General features: G+C 36.5%; 1 protein-coding gene across 4 annotated transcripts in view; it reads left to right on the plus strand.

The window, feature by feature from the left end:
- The window catches only part of INVS (inversin), a 120,302-nt gene that overhangs the window by 50,864 nt on the left and 45,342 nt on the right, over positions 1–24,096 (plus strand). For 3 of the 4 annotated variants that reach the window (XR_005121960.1, XM_037493688.2, XM_037493689.2), the window contains exons 4-12: positions 3,826–3,999; positions 6,733–6,900; positions 7,454–7,634; positions 10,338–10,447; positions 11,677–11,848; positions 17,231–17,386; positions 17,818–18,047; positions 19,660–19,766; positions 23,314–23,526. Coding sequence is in view for 3 of the 4 variants with exons in the window: in XM_037493688.2 (XP_037349585.1) it covers positions 3,826–3,999; positions 6,733–6,900; positions 7,454–7,634; positions 10,338–10,447; positions 11,677–11,848; positions 17,231–17,386; positions 17,818–18,047; positions 19,660–19,766; positions 23,314–23,526 (1,511 nt within the window). In the remaining variant the exon portion in view is untranslated. Of the gene's footprint in view, positions 1–3,825; positions 4,000–5,255; positions 5,292–6,732; positions 6,901–7,453; positions 7,635–10,337; positions 10,448–11,676; positions 11,849–17,230; positions 17,387–17,817; positions 18,048–19,659; positions 19,767–23,313; positions 23,527–24,096 lie in introns of those variants that run through there. The other variant, XM_037493691.2, reaches the window with a different exon arrangement.

Below are 24,096 nucleotides of genomic sequence, written 5' to 3' on the forward strand. Positions count from 1 at the left end.
TCAATTATATTAGGTAAGAAAAACACATGAAAATTATGGCTTTGGGTAAGAAAGTCTCAGAGTCAAAACACTTTTTCAAGGTTCTTCTCTTAAAGAAAAGCCTGTCTTCATCGTCTTCTTTTTTTTTTTTTTTTTTTTACAGTAACATTTTTCCTTCTGTTTGACTGTATGCCACTTGATAGCTCTGTCTATTCCTATGGAAACCATGTTAGAGGATGGAGCCAAGGCTTGGAGGAGGCAAGAGTTCAGCCACAGAGCATCTAAAGATGTTGCCTTTCCTTCAGTCAAATCCTCTTTTGAGAGCCAGAATCATTTTCAAGCCAGAGAGATGTTCTTGGCTGATGCATTGTCTAGCTGCTCTGCCAGATGGATGAACATCTTAAACTTGGAAAATAACAAATAAAGCTCCTGTTCTGTCTTTGAAGTGCCATTATTAGCCTTTGCTTAGAGAATTGTCAAATAGTTTTTAAAAATAGTTTTAAGGATTTGCTTAAAATGTTAGGTTAGTGCAGTTGTTGAGTAATTAGAAATTTTAGCTATAATATACAGGATTAGTCTTGATAGAAATTTAAGGGAGAAGATAGAATATCTATGATTAGGAAAAGAAATGCAGATTTAATTTCATTTCTATAGCTCAGTGAATTCATGGCATTCACAAACTTGATTTTTGTAACTGTTCGCTTTCCTAAAAAGATGCATGGTAAATAAAGGACTGAGAGACCAGGGTTCAATCAGATACTTAAATCATTTGAGACAAGAAAATAACCAAGCAGATGACCTGCTTTCCTTTTCAGGCCATTTATGCTCTAAATTTGATATGGTAGTGGGAGCTCATGACCTAGATAAAAAAAAAAAAAAATATATATATATATATATATGAGATTGCATTGTACTATTTAGGTGGATGTTTAAATTATGTTTATATATCAGTTAGAATATAGAAATTGTATGGAGAAAACAATTGAAGTAATATTAAGTAATATTAATATAAATGACTCATAACCCTATATTTTGAATCTAACTCTCTCTGCCAGACTTCAGATATATATGTGTGTGTGTGTGTATGTGTATATATATATATATACACATACACACACACACACACTTTCTTATAGACCTCGCTATGTCCTTAAGATGGCCCAAACTCCAAATGTGACATATCAGAACTCATAAATCTCCACCCCCAAACCCATTTTTCCTTTCATCTTGTTATCTCTCTCTCTCTTGTACCCATTCAGGAGTCCTCGTATATATTTCATTAATCTGTTCTCCTCTTCCTTTTAGCCCTACGTATTTCTATTCTAGATTGCTATAGTAACCCCTAAGTGGTCTTCCTGACTGAAGATTTGTTCCCTTTAAATAAATGCTTCACATAGCCTCCAGAGTATTTTCTAGAAACACAAATCCACTCATGTTTTTTCCATCCTAAACTCTTTGTTGATCCCCATTACTTACACAATAAAATTTAGACTCTTTATGTTGTATATATTAGGCTCTCCATTTTCTAGCCTCTCTAATCATATTTTTCACTTCTTTTTACACTGTATTTCACATTGTAATAATAGAGAATTATTTTCTAGATCTAAGGTTTGATTTTACTCTACAAAAAAGCTAAAAAGTTAGTCCATTACTAGTGGTTTCATGGATTCTGCCAGTAGACAAAAGACTTCAGGTTAGACGGAAAGGAGTTGATCCCTCACAGCATAGCTGAAAGCATCAGCATCTATATGTTTGTGTCCCTGCCTTTGGTTCTCTCCTTAATTTACTACTAGCTGAACTTTATATTATATGTATAAAGTCCAGCCTTTCAATCTTACATGCCCCTTATCATGGGCCATTCTAGCTGCCACTCAATCATCTATGTCTTGCTGCCTCCTCCTCTATTGTTTGAGGCAATAGAGGGATAAGAAGATAATTTAATCTATAAAAATTTTCCATGAGGAGCAAAGATGAAATCTATGTCAAAGAGCATTGTAATGAGTACAAACGTTTTACTATTCCCTGCTTCAAAACAAGGTTCCATGAATGTTTTTCAAGAATGAATAAATAAACATTATTACTGAGGCATACCTTATTTTGTGTTGGTAGAATCCCCAGAATAATGAAAAAGGTACATATGCTAAGTGCTCTATCTGTAAGTCAGTCGTCACTCTCCCCATACATATCTAGTACATCTACCAAGATGTATATGTTTCATTTTTCTCCTTCCCTTTTCCTCTAAATTTCACAATCCAAATGATTGTCTGATTGAATATTTTTAAAAGGTCATGATGAATTATTCTGTAATATTTGAAATGTTTTACTCCGAAAGGTCAAACCTTATTTTCTGATATCAAGTACCACATAGATTTGTTTTTCTTGGACACTTTTCCTTTTTTCAAAGGAAACCTGGCAGGAGATTTAGAGCAGGGTGCCCTCTTGAGGAAATTTTAGCACCATCCTTCTCAAACGCTGGTATTGAATGAAATGTAAAGTCCAGATGATGTACACTATGAGTGAAGCATTAATCATTTTACAATATATATGGGCCAGACCATTATGCTGCATACCTTATACATATGCAATGATGTATGTCAATTATATCTCGATAAAACTGAAAGAAGTAACAGTAACCAACTACCAGATATCTAAGAATTAAGATTCTTAACTATTATGATATAGCAACACTAAATAATAATTTTTGAATAAAAAAACTCTAGAAGATATTTCATTTCCTCTTATTAACTCAATACTTCAAGTAATATTTATTTGGTACCTATTTTCCTGCCAGGAACTAGGCCAACACAGTGATCAATAAAACTAGCCTCTGCCCCCATGATGATAACATCTTGTAAGGCAGAGCACAGTAAAGGGAAACATATATATGTAACTGCAAATGGAGATAAGTACTATGAAAGAAATGAACAGATAGTAGAATACAGGTTAACAAAATAAGTTCTATTAGGGTGCTTAAGGAAATAACCTTAACCTTTCAATTATAGAAATAATTAAGCTGCATCAGTTTACTTTTTTTTTTTTTTTTAAAGATTTATTTATTTATTTGTTTATGCAAGCACTGGGTACAGTCAAAGCACGGGAGGGTAAGAGAATTCACCAGAGCCAGAGCGGGGAGCAGAGCAGGCAGAAGGACCGAAGTACACTGCTGAGGGGAGCAGTGGGCGGCAGGAAAGGTCTGCGCGCCATGCGGGACCCTCCTCTGGTGGCCAGGGAGCAGCCGGGGATCGAACTGGTGCCGCAGAGGCCATGGGCAGCTTCGCAACCCAGTGCTCAACCGCTGCGCCACCGGGGAGGCCCTGCATCAGTTTACTTTTTAATCCATCCCAGTTCTGCCCATCTAGTATAAACCGCCTTTTTGCTGTATTTGTAAAAATGAGTTAAAACTAACACATTCATAGTTTACTACTACTTGATAGCAATTTGGAAAATACACTAATACCTATAAATATGTGTATTCCTTTATTCCAGTAATTGGGTTCCATATAATTTATTCTTATGAAAAAAAAAGAAAAAACTATGTGGAAAAAATGTACAGTGTAGCATGTGCTATAAAAGGAAATACTGGAAATAATAATAGATGTATAAATACAATATGTTGCCTTAGTCAAATGAAATATCAATCACTGTGTAAACTATATATATATATAAAGTAGTTGGAAGGAAACATGAAAAATGAAACAACTGATAGTATAGTAGAGTTTTAAGTATTTTCCTTTTATTAATTCATCTAAATGTTATTACTCTAGTAGAATAATTAAAATATTTAAAGCTAAAAAATAAATTTGGCCCCAAACTAAATTTCTTACCTTCTCTTGTTTCTTCATTCAGGGGAATTATCGTTTCATGAAACTCCTACTTACACGTAGAGCAAACTGGATGCAAAAAGACCTGGAAGAGATGACTCCTTTGCACTTGACCACCCGGCACAAGACCCCCAAGTGTTTGGCACTTTTGCTGAAGTTCATGGCACCAGGAGAAGTGGATACACAGGATAAAAACAAGGTAATGGGCCATCAAAATAGAAAACAAATAAAAGAAAAAGCAAATACTTCTTTTATGATGTGAACCTTTAAGGTAGAAGGCCTGATTACCACTCACATGCCTAGCAGAGCAATTTCAAGTCCCCATATACCTCAGTAAAACATTTCACATATATTATGTCAATTTATTCTCCTAGCAGCCATATCTGTGGTGGGTTCTGTCTTTTTTTTTTTTTTTTTACAGCTAGGGATACTGAATTTCATAAAGATTAAAATTCTGCCTAAGATTCAAGTGGCAGGATCAAATTTTGAAACCTAGATCTGTCTAACTCTAAAACCCAAAGTTTGACAGCCAGTTGTGATGATGTTTACTAAAATTATTTAGGCAAATGACCAGATGCCCAAGGCTATGTACTGAGTGCATAGTGATTTAGTGCATGGGCTTTGGCATCAGACTTCCTGACTTTCACTTTAGAAGCCCCTACTTATTTGTTTTGTGTCCCTGGACAAATTACAGTGACTCCTCAATGCTTCACTTTTCTCCTATGTGAAGGGGGAATAATATATTGTTGAGGATAGTGTGAGGTGATACATATAAAGTGTTTAGCACAGTGCCCAGTACATAGTATGCGCTCAATGGATGATAGCTATAATGGGCCAGTGATTTTATGACATACATTGAAAATGAAGAAAAAATAAACCCAGTTAACATTGGGCAAATGACTTTAATAGACATTTCTCCAAAGAGTATATAAAATGGGGGCCTCCCTGGTGGTGCAGGCGGTTGAGCGCAGTGCTGTGAAGCTGTCGGCAGCCTCTGCAGCTCCCGTTCAATTCCCACCAGCCTTGGAGCAACCCACATGGCGAGCAGACCTCTCCTGTCTCGCCCGCTGCTCCCCTCAGCAGTGTATTTCGTCAGTCTGACTGTTCTGTTCCCTGCTCTGTCTCTGGTGAATCCTCTCACCCTCCCACATCTGGCCTGTACCCCGGTTTTTGTATAAATAAAATAAATCTTTTTTTAAAAAATAATATATAAAATGGCTATTCCTCAATAAATTATAGAATTATCATTGCAGTTATTCTTCTTCTGGATATATACCAAAAATAACTGTAATCAGGAATTCAAACATATCTGTACCTCCATGTTTACAGCAGCATTATTTACAATAGCCAAAAAATGGAAACAACCCAAATACCCATTGACAGCTGGATGAGCAAGATGCAGTCTATGCATACAATGGAATACTTTTCAACCTTTAAAAGGAATGAAATTCTGATGCATGCCAAAATGTGGTTGAACTTTTACATCCTTGGGTAAGACAATACGTTTAGTGGAATGTCAGACACAAAAGGACAAATGTGGTGCCACTTATATGTTATGTGTGAAATATTTGTTAGGATATTATACGTTATATACGTTATATGTGAAATAGTAAATAGAATGATGTTTGCCAGGGGTTGTAGAAGGTGGGAATTGGAAATTATTGTTAAATGGATATGGAGGTTCAATTTGGGAAGATGACTAAGTTCTAGGGATGGCTATTGCTGCTGGTTGCACAACAAAAGAATGTACTTAATGCTACTGACATGTACTTAGAAACTGTTAGAATGGTAAATTTTATGTTCTATACATCTTATTACAGTAAAATAAAAAAGAATTACTAGAAAAATAAAAAATAAAGATGTAGAAAATACAAACCTAAACTTTGTACTTTTAAGTTCTGCAGATATAATATTGCATTTCAATAATGATATTCAAAATAAATATAGCACAGGGAAAGAGTTATAGAAACTGTTATATGTTGTTTATTAAAAATGTTATTATAAGTGATTAATTGCTATTTGTGATTTTTTTGTACTGAATTTATTACCAAATAAAAAGTGGTGAATTAAAGAGTAACTCTTCGTAATGAATACCTATAGATACACTTTGAATGAATACCACTTAAATGTTGATAATTAAAGTTGTTACTGTGACAAGTGATTGGTTCCTGCTGTTAAATAATCTAATTCTAGATAAGCTTGATGGCAGTGCTACGCACAGGGGATAACATATGTCTGAACAGTGTCTTTGTGTTACCTTCCTGAGGTATGTTGAGAATAGCAGAAAGGATTTTAAAGCCAAGTCAACAAGTGCCAGATGTTCATTTTTAATTTTTATCTAAAATAAAATCAGTGTTACTGTATTTTCAAAATGTATCTTTCACAATAATTAGATCTACCAATTTATCTTGTGAAATTATAGTTAAATTTATCCTTTGATATAAAACAAAAACAGGTTCTAGATCTATGAGTTCCTATGCACAGATCTTCTTTTTGATAGATGTTAAAATTCAGAGCATTCTAACAAATCCTTAAGGTATTTGGTGCATTATCACCACTTACTTTGTTGGTAATTATTCATAAATTATTGGACTCTTTTCTCTTTTTCAGTGTTGTCATTTATTAATTGAATACCTGATCACTTAGACAGCTGCCATAATTAGGAGTTCAGATTCTGGAGTCAGTCAGGTTAAAATCTCACTTGGGCTGCTTACTACCTTTCTAGCCTTGAACAGATTACTTATCCCGCTAGCACTCAGTTTCATCATCAGTCACATGCAAATTAATAAATGATGATCTCCCAAAGTTGTCATCAGACTACATGCTATAACGTATGTAAAACCTTTACAAGAGTGTCTGTCACACTAAAAACTTGAAGAAAACTTGTGTGTATTACTGTTATTGTTATTTGAAGAATCTCTCAATTTTATAGCAAACAGCTCTGCATTGGAGTGCCTACTACAATAACCCTGAGCATGTGAAGCTGCTTATCAAGCATGATTCCAACATCGGGATTCCTGATGTCGAAGGCAAGATCCCACTTCACTGGGCAGCCAACCACAAAGATCCTAGTGCGGTTCATACAGTGCGATGCATTCTGGTGAGGAAGATGGTGCTCCTGATGACCTTTCCAAAAAACCCTTTTTTTAATGAAATATCCAATATATGCATAGACATATATCACATTCACACAAATTTTATGCATCAAAAGAATACAGCTAACGTGTGAACCCATCACCCAAGAAAAACATTTTAATACTATATAAGACCACATAGAAGTTTTCTAAATGCCACTTTCCAAATGCTTTCTCTCCCCAAGCCATGCTCATTCCTGGCCCCCAGACTACTTTCCTGAATTTATATTTGTCGCTCTCTGACTTTGTTTTATGCTTGTTTTTAGTAAGTATAAAATATAAATAATATAAGTAATAGTAAGTGTAAGCTATAAAGATAAAAATACATGTAACATATAAAAAAAATACAAAAAAAATCCATTTTTGAGGATTTTGACTACTTTTTTTTCCTGAATCTTCTCATTATACTTGTGGTGAGAGAAAACATAGAGACTTAGAAAATTGCTTACTTAATACTTATGTCAGATGTGGTTTATTAAAGATTCCATGTGTCTGAAGTGTCTGGTTCCTTGAAAACAGGATGCTGCTCCAACAGAGTCTTTACTGAATTGGCAAGACTATGAGGGTCGAACCCCTCTTCACTTTGCAGTTGCTGATGGGAATGTAACGGTGGTTGATGTCTTGACCTCCTATGAAAGCTGCAATATAACATCTTATGATAACTTATTTCGAACCCCACTTCACTGGGCAGCTTTACTAGGTGAGTTGAACATGAATCAAAGAATCGACAGTCGGAGGGAATGCATGAGTGTGGAAAACTTCCCATGCCTTCTCTATCCCTGTCAGCCCCCACCTCCTATTTATTTTTAATTGATATGTAGCATTTTATGCCCAAGTGTCCTCTATTGTATGCTTGAATTTTCATAATATTAATGTATTCTCCATTATAAATTAGTTTTGATTTCAAGTCATGTCTTAACTTTTAATTTTTATTATAAAACTTATGTGTATTTATTGATAAATATAAATGTATTTGTACATTTAATCTCCTTTTTGGGAGGGCAACTTTAATTTTATGTTTGTGCCAATACCACAGTATTTGATTTTTTTCTCCATATTTTCCTGATGTGCCTTTTACTTAACCTTCTAGGTATCACTTTTTTTTAACCCTGACTTGGGAGGAATAAGCGGAGAGTCTCTTATAGTGAAGGAGTTTTAACCATTGATATTCATTATTATAAAATATATAATTTCTTCTTTCTTCTTTTCTTCTCCTAGAATATTATTGGGGTTTTTTTTTTCCTTAATTGTTCGCATTTCCTTTGTTTTCTGCCTTTTGGTGTACATATTAAGTCTGCTGCTATTTGGTTTTAGATCACCTAATATTTCAGGAATATGTTTAAGTTCTATTAGTTTTACTTTTTTTAAAGATTTTTTTTATTTATTTATACAAGACTCAGGGTATAGGTCAGATGCGCAGGAGGGTGAAAGGACTCACCAGAGACAGAGCGGGGAACAGAACAGGCAGACTGACAAAATACACTGCTGAGGAGAGAAGCAGGCGAGGCAGGAGAGTTCTCCTGTGCCATGTGGGAGTCTCACCAGTGGGCCGGGATCGAACCCGTGCAGCAGAGGCTGTGGACAGCTTCACAGTGTGGCACTCAACCACCTGCACAACCAGGGAGGCCCACTATTAGTTTTACTTTTACACTTATCAAAAGAATTAAGAGCAAAACTTAATGTATTGATTCCTATCTCTTTAATACTAGAAATTTAGCACATTTTAACTTACTATTCTTTTAGCATTTTTTACTATAATCTGAGGTTTTTCCCAGTTCTTATTTTGTACTTAGTTTTTAAATTACACATTTTCTTTTGAAAATGATTTTTATATTTGCATTGAGTTTTACAGTTAGATTTACAATTACTGCTTAGATTTAAGTTCAAGGTACAGTTTTTCATCCCTTTTTCCTTTCCCTCAGCATTCTGGGAAGAACTTACAAATTTGTCTCCATATCACTAAAATGACTTTTTGTTCTGTAATTTCTGCTTTCCTTCTGCCTCTTACAGATGGTATTTTAGATTGTATTTTGACTTCTGTCTCTCATCCATATCTCTTTTTTATCTCAGCTTATTTCCTATTAACCTTCTATTACCTCTGTTTCAGTCTGTTTTCTTCTTAGGAGATTCTGTTTCATTTCATAGAGGCCACCTCTTTGCACTAAGTTGAGGATGCCAAACTGTTTCCTGAAATTTTCCCCTGGATCTTTCTGTAGATCATTTTCTAAGGTATGAGCGTCATCTTTCTGATGGTGTTCCTTTCTTCCTGTCCTATATAATGTTTTCATATACCCTTTATTGAATTATTCTCTACCTTTCAAACAAGATGAGACATGCTTAGAGTGACTATGTAGCATAGATTGCCTTTGATTTTCCTTTTGTCCACTTGTGTTATAAGAACAATTCCTACTCAGATTTTTTTATTCAGCCTGCTTTTCATGCAGTGTATCCTTGTTGTGCTAATGTGGCATCTTCTTCATTGCCTGGTTCCCCAATGTGGTAGGTGGTAGGATTACACAATGAAATTTGGGTTTCCTAAATATAGTATTGGGCCTCCCCGGTGGCGCAGCGGTTGAGCGCTGGGTTGCGAAGCTGCCCGTAGCCTATGAGGCGCCGGTTCGATCCACGCCTGCTCCCCGGCCACCGGAGGCTGGTCCCACGTGGCGGGCAAACCTCTCCTGCCGCCCACTGCCCCCCTCAGCAGTGTACTTCAGTCCTTCTGCCTGCTCTGCTCCCCGCTCTGGCTCTGGTGAATTCTCTCACCCTCCCGCACTTCTGACTGTACCCAGTGCTTGTATGTATAAACAAACAAACAAACAAATAAATAAATCTTTTAACAAATAAAGTGTTACTACCTTAACACATTTTTTTATCTTTTCTGTGGTTCTTCACTTCTGTAGATCACACCCTCCAGAATGCACTGAAGTATTTTTCTTAAACTACCACCTCATCATTTCTGCCCACTTATTTTCTGAGATTTAAAATCATTGCCTGTATATTAAAAGACTTGGGGTGGGAGGAGAAGAGGAAATTTGAAGGGATGTATTAAATACCTCAGGACTACAAGAGATTGTATTATAGTATATACTCCTAAATGGCAAAAGAGAATCAGGGTAGTGCTGCTTGGGGCCATAGGTTGTACAATGGAACATTGAGACTAGGTCCACTGATGCCTGACAAAACTGGCAACCAGTTTTGGTGTTGCAAGTTTTTTCCTTTGTTATATATTATCATAGTATTTTAATGAGAAGAGGCTGTCCTGGGGGGCTACTATTCAGAAAATATTTTGAATGCTGCGTTATGTGCTAGTAAAAACATTTTTCTCATTCCTTTTCTGTAAATAGATTATAACTTAATTAACATCTTTTGCATATAATAACTACCTTGCTGTGTTTGTGTTCAGGCCATGCGCAGATTGTCCATCTCCTTTTAGAAAGGAATAAGTCTGGAACCATCCCATCTGACAGCCAAGGAGCAACACCCTTACACTACGCAGCTCAGAGTAACTTTGCCGTAAGTGAAGCTCAACAATTATCTTTTTTCAGTTTAATTTTTTATTTGGTATAATCATAAATTCATATGCAATTGTAAGAAAACAATAAGATCCTATGCTTCACCCAATTTACCATGGTAAGATCTTGCAAAAGTATAATATAATATCATACACAGGAAATTGACATTGCTAGAATTCACTGCCCTTACTCAAGTTTCATCAGTTTTACCTGTATTCATTGTGGGTGTTTGTGCAGCAAGTATCTTTTAACAGTTGTTCATACTGTGTGATTCAAGTGATACTCTAGAGTTTCTGTAAAATTGTTAATCACAAGTGAAGTTTTATACAGATTTTATCTTAACATTCAGGGTAATATTTTGTTTTACTATAAGTCTACTTAATCTTTTTGTTACTTTTCTAGCACTAAGCTATCTTAGTGTTCAGCAATCTGTAATTGTGCTGAAGGCAATGTGGCAAGGCTTTGGAAAACCAGGCACTTGACTGGAATCTTGACTGTACTGTTTACTATGTGACCTTGCACAGGTTTTTTTAATCTTTCTGAGTCTTAGTTTCATTGTATATAAAATGAGGATAATTATACCTTTTTCTTTTCAAGACTGTTGTATGGATTAGAAAAAATTTATGACAAGTGCCTAGCATAGTCCTTGGCATAGAGTAGATATTCAAGAAATGGAATGCATTCTGAATATTAAATAATTGTGTGTATCATGCATTTAAAAAAGAAAAAATATGAATTGTTGATATTTCCAAAGATATCGAATGTTATTCTGTAAACACACCTGAATACACAGGTTTCTGCATGTATCATGTCCAAGAAAACCTGTATTTTAATGTTGAGTATGATACTGAACATTTCTGAGTCTTTTAACTATCACTTCATCCTTCTAACGGTTTTAGAATTAAGTTTTCAATCTTAATTGAGGGTGATCATTCTCAAATATGAGGATGTTGAAAGAGGGAGTTAGATTATGTTTCTGAAGTGTTTTAAAAACTCAACTAATAGTAAGGAAAGGGAATGGTTACTTCAAATGGAAAGTATAGTTTCATTATTCATAAAAAGATCCTTTCATTTGATTCAAAAGTTGCAGAAAAGTATTTTACTTCTTAGTGGAAGTCACATATAACACTAGATGTGTTACCTAAAAAAATGCTACCTTGTTGTCTCAAATGTTTAAGTGTTTAAGTGTTTGTTGTTGTTTTGTTGTTGTTGTTGTTGTTGTTTTGTCAGGAAACAGTTAAAGTGTTTTTAAAGCATCCTTCAGTAAAAGATGATTCAGACCTTGAAGGAAGAACATCCTTTATGTGGGCTGCTGGGAAAGGCAGTGATGATGTCCTTAAGACTATGCTGAGTTTGAAATCTGACATTGATATTAACATGGCAGACAAATATGGAGGTACAGGTAAGAACTGGTAGACATATTCAATTTGTTTTCATTCAGACTCCAAAGTGTCGATAGTGCTATAAAATTTGTAAAATAGTAACTAGAAACCATTATCCCTAATCTAATATTATTTGACTTTCATCTTTGGTTTTTAAGTTTAGTTGCCATCATATCACTCCAAACACTTTATTGCTTCTAATTGTTATGGCTAAAATTAGACTGTCTTTCTACCAAATGAATGGTAGCATTAGGTTTAAAACTCTGGTTGCTCCTTAGACATGATTATGGAAACTCATCATTTTTCTTTGTGTAAAACAGCATAAACTGCTACTTTAAAACTAAGCATAGTTATTAATTAATTGAAATTTAAGGGATACATACATGTAAGTATGTCCTCACTGGGCTCATTCAGTAGCTCTTTTCTCAGATTTGTTAACATTACCTCATTCTTATCTCCCATGCTTCTAGAAACTTCAAAGCTTCAAGTCAGCTTGCATCAAAATTTCTTACTAAATGCTTCTTTTAAACTCTTTCACTAGTAAGAGTCCTTTAACTACATATTGATTAAAAAGAGAGGTACACATTTTTAGCATTCATTACCAACTTGGAAATCTCTTCCTGTGTACTATATCCTAATTGCAAGTCAAAAAAAGAAAGAAAAGGCATAGAATAGCACAGTAATAGTGAATAAAATAAAAACTCAGCTATGAGCTTCTCAATGTTATGCTTGCTTATTCGTAAAAATATACTAGAGCTATTTACACCTACCTGTTGTCCTGGATAAGGTCTTTCTTGTCCACCAAAACTATTAATGCCACACAGGACAGGAGGTGGGGGGAGGGGAAGAATTGGAGCACAAAGCTGTTGTACCTAATATTCTTCATCCCTATACCTGAACAACCACACCTTCCAAATGATTTTTTAAGGAATTTTTAAGTGATATCAATTTTGATAAAGTCTTTAACTTTCCAAAGTATTGCTTTGTCTAAACTTCATAGTAGACCTTAAACTTCTCAAGGGGTGTAGTGCAGACATATAGGACATTGAGTTATAAACAGTCTGAACATTTTATTTGTTGTCAGACTTCAATTAGTATGCAATCTTTCACTTTATCACTGGACTTGCATTTAGTTTAATTTTGTTATGTATCTTAATAAAGTATGCATAAAGATACTTGAAGCATTCCTTTGACATAAAGGGTCTTTCTTATGTGCACCAAGTTGGAATTCAAACATAAATTCTTTTCAGATTCATTGATTCCCTGAGCTCTTTCTCCTAAGGGATTTTATTGTATGTCAGAGATGCCTTCCTGACATTTCTCTTTTATGAAAGTGAGTTCTTCTCCATAATCCCTCTACAGGGATTTTTTTTCCTCTTCCCATTAGAAGATTTCTTATCAGCAGCGATATATGTACACGATTTGGATCTTGATTCAAACAAATAAACTATAAAAAAAGTATAACGCCATCAGGCAAATATGAACACCATCTGGGTGATTTCTGTTATAGAATTTTTGTTAATATTATTTAGCTATGATAATCTTTTTGAAATGCCAAGGCTGGAACTCTGCAAATCACGTTTCCCCTTTGCCAGTAGGTGCCCTCTTATAATCAGCCCATAGGTGGCAGTAAAGACTGGAAAGGTGGAAGAGAAACAAGGGACTACTTCTTCCTATTTGTTTACTCTTCTTGTTTTTGTTTACTGGTCCTATTGGTATCATCCTAGTAAATCTTCAGCACAGCAGTGATAGTTTGTTCTAGTGGTAGCAGTTAATTTCACTTTGTAGTCATTCCAGCATTCACAGTACCAACCTCAGAGCACCCTCCTCAGAGATTGCAGTGCCAGCCAAGCTGAGCATCTCCTTAGAGGTCTGAATTTCAGTGCCATAGGGTTGCTCTTCTAAGCATTTAAGTATTAATAATTCCCTCCTCTTCTTTTAGTTCCCTCAGTCCTAGAATTGCCAGCTGTCTTCTACATTTACTATCTCTGTGATATCTTAGTATTCCCCTTTTTGCTTTTTCATATATTTTGAATTCTCTTTTAAAGTATCTGGTATGATTGCTGTCTCTTGACTGAACCTAGACTGATACAGTGATTGTGGGCAAAAAGGGAAAATCTTTGTTTTTCAGACATACTTCCTAAAATATGTAAAGGTGAAATTATATGGCTCTAGAATTTTCTTCAAAACAATCAGAAGTAAGGGAAATGGATGGCAGTCAGTTAGATGAAAAAAGGTTTGCCATGTATTGATATTTGTTGAAGCTGACTATATTGAGTTCATTTTCTTTACTTTTGGACATAGTTGAAATGTCCCAAAACATAAAGTAAATTTTTAAAAAATGTATTGCTCCTATGGAAACTTGTACCTTTTCAACAAAGGAGCAACAATAATTAAGTTTAGGTGATTTTAAATTAAAATAAATGCAAACAGGGCCTCTCCGGTGGCGCAGCGCTTGAGCGCTGGGTTGCGAAGCTGCCCGCAGCCTCTGCAGCGCCGGTTCCATCCCTGGTTGCTCCCCGGCCACCGGAGGAGGGTCCCGCATGGCGCGCGCAGACCTCTCCTGCCGCCCGCTGCTCCCCTCAGCAGTGTACTTCGGTCCTTCTGCCTGCTCTGCATCCTGCTCTGGCTCTGGTGAATTCTCTCACCCTGCCGCGCTTCTGACTGTACCCAGTGCTTGTATAAACAAACAAACAAACAAACAAATAAATAAAACATGCCTCTATTTAAAAAAATAAATAAATAAAAATAAAAAAATAAACGCAGTCAGAAATGGACTACTTCCTTGAATGAGATTATTAATTCTATCTTTTACTTAAATGAAATTTTGTCTGTTTTTTTAACGTGACATGGATATGTCTCTAAAGAATATTTAGTGCATATTGATGCCACAGAATTATAGAATTTCAGAATTAGAAATTACCTTAAAATTAAATCTACTCCAGGATTTTCCAAACTATGTTCTTCATAATAGCAGGCTTCTATAGAGGTGCCTGAAGTGTTGCTAAGGGGCAGGAAACCCTACACCCCTGCTTTAGCCATAGCCATTCAACTCTTCCCTGTTTTACATGTTGGGTATTTCATAAAATTTCATTTGGGATGGGAAAAAAGGCTTTCTTCTACTCTCAAAATGTGAAAAATCACTGAACTTTCACAAATACATCATCACATTCTCAACAGTGCTCTTCAGCCTCCGGTTGAACCCAGAACACCCACCCCTAATACTGGGAACCTGCTACATCCATCATAACTTGACTCTTTTAGAATGTTCATCCTTATACGGAGTCAAAATTTGTCAAGCTGAATGTTCCATTCTGTGTTCTCTTCCACATGACAGCACTTCAGAGCTGAAGTTTCTCACACCATTTGAATCTTGTCTGGGCCAAATGAACATTCAGTCATTTAAGTCAGGGTTCTCAAATTTCAGTACTCATAAGAATTAGGGTGTTTGTTTAAAAGCAGCTTCTACTATGCTAACAGAGATCCTATTTCACATCCTGTCAGCAAGTCCTGTTGAGTTCACCTCTAAAATATATTCTAAATCTTTCTGCTTCTCTTCTTGTCCACTCCTGCCACCCTAGCTCAGAGCACCATCACTTTTTACTCAGTCTGTTGCATTAGTATTAATTGGTGTCCTTGCTTATATTCTAATCTGCCGTAGTGAATTCTCCTCAGAACAACTAAAGCGATCTATTTAAAATATAGACCACATTATCACTCATCTATCTGAAGCCCTATAGTGTCCTTCATCATTCTGACCTGTGTGACCATTTATGATTGAACTTTTCTACCTGCTTGACATACTTCACTCACTCATTGTAGTGTAGCTTCCTGGCTTTCCTTAAACAGATGAATTGATTGCTGTCCTTATGTTAACTGTTCTTTTTCATCCAAATTATTCTCTCTCAAGATCTCTACAGCAGGGCCTCCCTGGTGGCACAAGGGGTTAAGGCGCAACCTATGAAGCTATCCACGGCCACTGCAGCACAAGTTCGATCCTTGGCCAGGGAGATACCCACATGGTGCAGCAAACCTCTCCTGGCTCGCCTACTGCTCCCCTCAGCAGTGTATTTCAGTCAATCTGCCTGTTCTGTTCCCTACTCTGTCTCTGGTGGATCCTCTTACCCTCCAAACCTCTGGCTTGTACCCCAGTTCTTGTATGCAAAAATAAATAGATAAATCTTTTTAAAAAAAAATAAGATCTCTGCAGCAATGTAGAGACCTTATGATTCAGGTCTCAACTTAATGTCAGCTCCTTAGCACAGCTTTTCCTAACTACCAATCAGAAATAGTCCCTCAGTCACTCTAAATATACCTTTTATTGCTCTCTTATACCATTCTTTCACTAGCTAATACTTTCTTTTTTATCGATTGGGGTATTTTTTTTATTTATGTTTTGATTTGGCATCCCCTATTAGGATATAACTTTTTCCATTTTGCTCCTGCTGAATTCCCAGCAATTGTATTTGCATGTGGCCCATAGTAGGTTCTCCACAAATCCCTAGGAATCTGCATGTTTGTAGGCATCCCAGGCTTGATTCATAAATCACTCTTTATGAAAGAAACACTTGTCTAAAATAGAGCCATAATACTTTGAAAAAAACTGACCCACGTCTTTCAGCTGTTATCTTGACAAATTCAAACCTAAAGACTGATGGCATAAGTGGAGCCCTAGAGTGGACTAACATAGGCCATAGGGGTCAGCATACCATGAAACTCACAGTCAAAATTACTCTTTAAAACCACAAAGGAAGGCACCAGAGAGGAGACCACACTCCATCTCAGCATTTTCTCCAATGTTGAAACAAATCGCTATTTCTTAAATTGAACCCTGAGGAAATAGCTGGCCTGCTTTTGGAGACACTATGATGAAAAATGCCCTCAGTTCAGTAAGATGTGTGCTTGCACTTTCAGTGCACCTGGGTAGGCAGACCTACTGCAGGAAGAGCACAGGTCCAGCTGAAGGAACGGTAGATTGATGCTGCTCATCACCTGGCCCCTTGGGAGCATATGCTTATTGAGGGGATTAGTGCAGAATTGCCACCATCATGTGAATTGTTTCTCTTTGTCACTTTTTTGTTCTCTTGGTCTCTTAGAAAGAGGAAAAGATAACAAACTAGTAACTAAGAAGAGACCATTGCAGACCAACAGCATGGCGAGTAAGGAAACAGCAAGATGCAAAAGGTAGAAGGGGGAAAGTATGAGCAATATATCAGAATAGAAAGGAAGCTAGATGTCTGTGAAAGCGGAAAAATAGAGAATCTTGAAGATTAAATTGCATTTAGCCAAATGAAGCCAAATAATTGCACAAAGCCAAATGAAAAAGAAGATACATAGTTGGAATAATAAAAAGGTAAAGTTGTTATTAAAGAGTTCATAGCTTTAATTTGTTTCCTTTTTAGCTTTGCACGCTGCTGCCCTTTCTGGCCATGTCAGCACCGTGAAGTTATTACTGGAAAATAATGCTCAAGTAGATGCTACTGATGTCATGAAACATACACCACTTTTTCGAGCTTGTGAGATGGGACACAAGGATGTGATTCAGACACTTATTAAAGGTTAGTTTTTAAGGGTGTCTTTATAAGTCACTCTGAAAAGATTGGAATTCTCATCTCCTGTTCAAAATACAGCTTTACATAGCCAAAAGCCACCTGGACACAAGGGTGAAGAAGTTTCCGGGCGTTAGGAAACTCAAAGTCCACTCTTAGCACCACCTGTTAGTAGTTGTTGGATTTTGGAAAGTTACTACCTGTCTGATCCTCAGTTTTATTTTCTGTAAATGACAAATTATTGTTATCCTGACCAATTTATAGGCTTATTGCAAAAATTTGAAGCAGTTAATGTAATGTAGAAGCATTTTGTTAGCCGTAAAGCATTTAACAGACTCATTTTTTGTTGTTTTTATTCTTTCATAATATTTTGTTCATGTCTGTTCTTTTTGATAAATTCTCTCTTATGAGACATTTGGATTGTAATTTTGCTTTTCCAGGTGGAGCAAGGGTAGATCTAGTTGACCAAGATGGACATTCTCTTCTACACTGGGCAGCGCTGGGAGGAAATGCTGATGTTTGCCAGATATTGATAGAAAATAAGATCAATCCAAATGTGCAAGATTATGCAGGAAGAACCCCTTTGCAGTGTGCTGCCTATGGGGGTTATATCAACTGTATGGCAGTACTCATGGAAAATAACGCAGACCCTAACATTCAAGACAAAGAGGTAAGAATCCTGGTCTTTCTATATTGTTTGCTCCAAACTGTTTATTGTTCTTTGTTGTCAAATTAAACAGAGTAATTTGCCAAATAAAGAAATAGCCCACAAACTTAATTAAAAATGACTTTTATTTCTCCATATTCTCTCTTAGTCCCTGTCTATATATTCTTATAATTTAGCACACTTGTAAGGCAGAATGGGAATAATTTTATAACTTTTATAAAAAAAATTTACATGGCATATATACAAATTCAGCAAATTAGTTATCTCAGCCTCATTTGTAACCTTAATTCTCCTTTTCCATATTTATAGATTCCATAGGTTAGAATTTGGACATTGTTATAAGGGAGTACATTATTCTGCCTACCAAACTGATATGTAGCTTAAATTTAACTCTGGTCAGAAAATATATTCTTTTTTTGTTATAATAAATTTTATTTTTATATTCCCCATACAATTGCAACCCCCTTATTTTGACCCCAATCCCTCCCCTCCCGCCCCCAGAAAATATATTCTTAATTATTTCCATCTCATGAAATCTTTTGAGGCTTTATTTATCACCCATGTCATGATTTATGTTGCTAAGTGTTCTGTGTACACTTGGAAAGTGATAATTAAAAAGAAATATTAATTTTGTCATTTGGGGGTGCAATATTTTCTGTATTACTTAGTTCAAAATTTTATATTGTGCTGTTCAGGTCTTCTGTATCTTTACAACTTTTTTTCTCTTTGTGCCATCATCTGTTATAAAAGATGGGTTTTAAAAAATTGCACTATAATTGTGGATTTTACTCACCTCCCTTTCAATTTTGTCAGTTTTTGCCCTATATATTTTGAAACTGTTTTATAAGTTACATACAGATTTAAGGTTGTGATATCTTCCGTTTTGACTTCATTAACACTATGAAATATCCCTCTATCTCTAACAATGCTTCATGCCTTTCTTATCTTTCATGACATTAAAAAATTGTTTAGAATAGAGATTATTTCACAAAATTTTTATTTGGATTTGTCTTATAATTAATTCCTCATAATTAGATTTAAGTTATGTATTTTGGGATGGGATCTTATATGAATGATATTTTATCCTTCTTGGGGTATCACCTCTGGAGACAATTAATGCCTTGTAACTTACTGTCCCTTTTCTCCATAATTAAAGTTTTTTCTTTTTGTAATCAAGTGATTTTGAGACAGAATTGTTTATATTTTTTGAGTTATCCTTAAAAACTGTGGCCAGGTGACACAAGGGGTTAATACGCAACCTATGAAGCTGTCCGCAGCCTCTGCAGTGCGAGTTCAAACCCCAGCCTGCCAGGGAGCAACCCACATGGCGCAGCAGACCTCTCCTGACTCACCCACTGCTCCCCTCAGCAGTGTATTTCAGTCAGTCTGCCTGTTCTGTTCCCCACTCTGTCTCTGGTGAATCCTCTCAACTCCCCCCACACACACCTCTGGCCTGTACCCCAGCTCTTATATGCATAAATAAATCTTTAAAAAAATTTTTTTTTAAATAACTGTGGCCAAAAATACATACTCCAGCTGTACTTGATTTTGTTTGTTTGTTTATTTATTTATTTATTTATTTATTTATTTATTTATTTATTTATTTTGCTTGTAGGGAAGAACAGCTTTGCACTGGTCCTGTAACAACGGATACCTTGATGCCATTAAATTACTTCTAGACTTCGCTGCTTTTCCAAATCAGATGGAAAACAATGAAGAAAGGTAAGCTATTGATAAAGGATTATACTATTGCTCATCTCACATCCGTTCTGGAAGATTAAAAAAATCCCAGTTTAGATATTGGTTCAGAAATAACTAGTCATAAAAAAAAACATTTCGCTAAGAAATCCTGAACCAGAGAAAATAGCAAAAGTTCCATTTTCATGCAATATTGATTTAGAATTATGGAATCTTATAGCTACTCAGAACTTTTAATGTCTATAGAAAGCTCACAAATGAGGAATCTTGGACTGTCTTCTGATTTATGGCTAGCAGTAAGTCAGAAGACTCCTGAATAACCAGGACAAGGAATTCAGTTATGCCTATGGAATGTATTACATATTCAAGAAATTTCTCTTGAGGAAGAGAGGATTATAAGTTAGACAGGGGTGCTGCCATGTAGTATGAAAAAATAAGGGTAAACTTCTGCATTGTCATGTTGGTGTTTTCAGGCTCCCAATACAACATACCCTGCTCTATACCTGCATCAGAAACCTCTGGAATTCTTATAGCAAATGCAGAATTAGATAAATTAGACAAGTATGTTTTAGTTGGGGAGTGATTGTATAGAGAACTCATTCTATTATAGTCAAATGACAACTGCAAGAGAAAAAAAGACTTGAAGACTTAAGGGTTTGGACATTTAAGAAAGCTGGAAAGCCAAGAGGAATCCTCGAGGCTCAGATTTTGACATTAAAGCAGATATGTGAGAGAGCTGGAGATTTCTCCCTTTCAAACACTAAAAAATAAAAGGGAAAAGGTGCAGAATCCTAAGAATTAGTGATGATTTATTTCTGTAAAGAATTTATTCCATAATAGTATTTACTGCTATTTTTGAAAGAAACAACTTTTTTTTTTTTTTTTGGTAATTCAGTTCCCATTTATATGCTAAACTTTGAATTTCAGACCCAGTAAGTGTATGAATTAAGGTGCTTACTGCCTCCTGGAGTAAACATATGTTAATTACAGACCAAAAGACCAAAGGAAAATTCCTTCTAACTGTACTTGCCAATCCATAGATAAAAAGAGACAGTGGCAATATCCCAGTCTCCTTTAATGTTTCATCAGCAATGCACCTTGATGTACAAATGTCAGAACTTGGCACTGCCTTTTATGTTTATTGACATTCCAGTTTAGGCATTCCACTCATCCCAGCAGACCATTCCCACATGGCAAGCCCAATTGTATTTTGTCTCTTGTCTTTATCTACATTATTTCTTGACTGGTTACCATCAATGTAGTGCTAATTTTTGCTTCTCGTGCGCTGACACTAACCACTTGATGTGCACTGTATAGACATCATTTTTTGCCAGCTACTGCTGGCTTTCAGTCAATAACTATCTGACAGCTGCACTCTGACATCAGTGGGAATATTCATAGTACCTGAATGTTTCTAAATTGAATTTGGGGTGAAGAAAGATACACTAGTAGTAATCACAATATGGTCAGGTGCTTAAACATTAGACATCGACTTCAGTCTTCAAATCTTGTAGATATTTGGATTGTGTCTCCTTGAATCTAGAACTGATCGTACTAATTTGAATAAACCAATTACAAAAAAGACATTTTTGAGAAAATTGGGGAAATTGGAATATGGAAAAGATATTAGATACTAAGAAATTTCCTTAATTTTGTTAATACACTAATGACATCATGGATGTGTTCATATTATTCATAGAGGAATACTCAATACAGAGAGCTTAAAATAATAGGAGTCCTGACATTTACTTTAAAATACTTCAGCAAAAATAATAAATGAAGTCACCAATTGAAGCAAATATGGCAAAAATCTTACTATTAAACTTGGGTGGTGAGTGTATAAAGGATTGTATTTATAAACAATGTTTTAAAGTTTATGTAGGCACTTCCATTTATGGCTTTGTAGTCCCTGAACAGGAGTGGCAAATGTAGCTGTTCTAAATGGGGGTTCCTTAATTTTAGCATTTGGGAATTACCAAAGTAACCAAACCACCCTTTGCTCATACTGGAAACCTCTTCCTTTTATGACTTAATATGACTGTTAGGTGAGATTGAAGAGAGACCCTTCCTTTTCTATAATCATTAGGTGATTTTCTCTATCTAATCATGTATCCACCTTGAAAGATGAATGTAGTTCCGAGGCCTACAGGAGGAAGGTGGAGGGGGGCAAGGAGAGAGGAAAGGATGAAAACAGGAAGGCAAAGGGCACATTGGCCTATGGTGAAGGCTACCAAAAAGAGGAGGAGAGTGTCTCACGGAGAATTACTGGGGCTTTGGTGGTAGGCATGCTAAAATCACATACATTTGTAGAGGAGTAAACCTGTACCCCTGAGACATATACTGTGATGTAAATTAACATTGCCTTAATAAATAGAACTGAACAGTACCAGAACAGTGTGTTATTAAAATTCCTGATTTTTGCTAATCTGATAATTAGATTAAAAGGCTCTCTCATACTGTGTTTGTATTTCTCTTAAATGGGTGAGGGTAAACATATTTCTGTATGTTTAGGAGCCATTAGTATTTCCTGATATACGAACTATCTTTTGTCTTTATTTCTGTTCTACAAGATTTTGTTATTTGCATGTAGCTAAGAATTATCAATTCTTTGGTTCCTGAGTTTTTTATCTTTTTTTTTTTAAAGATTTATTTTTATTTATGCATGATTACAAGAACTTGGATGTAGGTCAAAGGTGCAGGGGAGAGGAAGGTGAGAGGATTCACCAGAGACACAGTGGAGAGAACAGCCAGATCTACTGAGATACACTGCTGAGGGAAGCAGTGGGTGAGTCAGGAGAGGTCTGCTGCGCCATGTGGGTCAGCTCCCTGGCGGGGAACTGAACTCTTGCTGCAGTGTTTGGTGATAACTTGATAGTACTGACACTTTAACCCCTGCACCACCAGGGTGGCCCTTATCTTTCTTTTTTAGGAAAAGACTTCCCACGCCAATATATTTTTTTTAATCTTCCATGGTTCCTTCTAGTATTTTCATGATTCCTTTTTTTATATTTAGATCTTTTCTTCATCCAGAATTCATTTTGGTATAAAACGTGATATAAGAATCTTTTCTTCCAGACAGTCTACTAAGTTGTCCCAACACTATTATATAACCCACTCTTCCTGCAGTGATTTAAAGGGCCCACCTTCACATATTTGGAGGGTTTTTTTTTTGTTTTTTTTTTTTTATTTCATAGGCATTAACAATCAGCAATCATGGCTTCTGAATCTCACAGACCATTATTTGCAGTACTTTTCCAGGCATGTAGAGGGAACTATTTGGCACATGAAAAAGAGGAAAAGTGATCTTGGTTCTACCCAGGTCCCAGTTTCTGAGCCAGTGAGCAAAACTCAGGAACTGACCCAGTGGGCAGCAGAAAGCACCTGACTGCAGCTTCATCCTTTTTTTCTGTGCCCCTGAGGGCAAAAAAAGACAGCTCTGGAATAGATAGTTTTGCCTGAACAATATTCCACATTTTAGAATGAGGATTGCTTCTGCTGCACAATATTGTTGGTTTAAATGTGCTTTGCATTACATTCCAAAATGTAAAAAAAAAAAATCTTCCTGCCCCAGATACACTCCCCTTGACTATGCTTTGCTTGGTGAGCGCCATGAAGTGATCCAGTTCATGTTGGAACGTGGAGCCCTGTCCATCGCAGCTATACAGGACATCGCTGCCTTCAAAATCCAAGCTGTCTACAAAGGGTACAAGGTCAGAAAAGCTTTCCGAGACCGGAAAAATCTCCTCATGAAACACGAACAGTTGAGAAAGGATGCTGCTGCCAAGTAAGTGAGCTTAAGGGCCATGTTCTCACAACTCAGAATCGGAGTGGGAGTGCGGGGGACCTGGGGTGGACGGGTGGCCAGGAGAAGGACCCAGGACAGGATCTGAAATCAGCTTGATTTCCTTCCAGAGTCACTCTCCCTCTGCTGCTCAGCCCTCCCTTCAGAGGACTGAGGTTGCAGTAAAGCATCAAGGCCTAGTCTCTACTTGGTGGCTGTCTCTATGCCATCCAGGCACAAACCATTGCCACACCCAGTCATGGTTAAGAGGCTTACCCACAGTAAGCCACTAAGAGATAACTGGGGGCCTCCCTGGTGGTGCAGTGGTTGAGCACTGGGTTGCGAAGCTGCCCGCAGCCTCTGAGGCGCCGGTTCGATCCCCGGCTGCTCCCCGGCCACCGGAGGAGGGTCCCACATGGCCCACAGACCTCTCCTGCCGCCCGCTGCTCCCCTCAGCAGTGTACCTCGGTCCTTCTGCCTGCTCTGCTCCCTGCTCTGGCTCTGGTGAATTCTCTCACCCTCCCGCGCTTCTGACTGTACCCAGTGCTTGTATAAACAAAAACAAACAAATAA

The sequence above is a fragment of the Talpa occidentalis genome, unplaced genomic scaffold (genome assembly GCF_014898055.3).
Source record: "Talpa occidentalis isolate TD23 unplaced genomic scaffold, MPIMG_talOcc4v2.1 talOcc4.7, whole genome shotgun sequence".
Taxonomy (NCBI): Eukaryota; Metazoa; Chordata; class Mammalia; order Eulipotyphla; family Talpidae; genus Talpa; species Talpa occidentalis.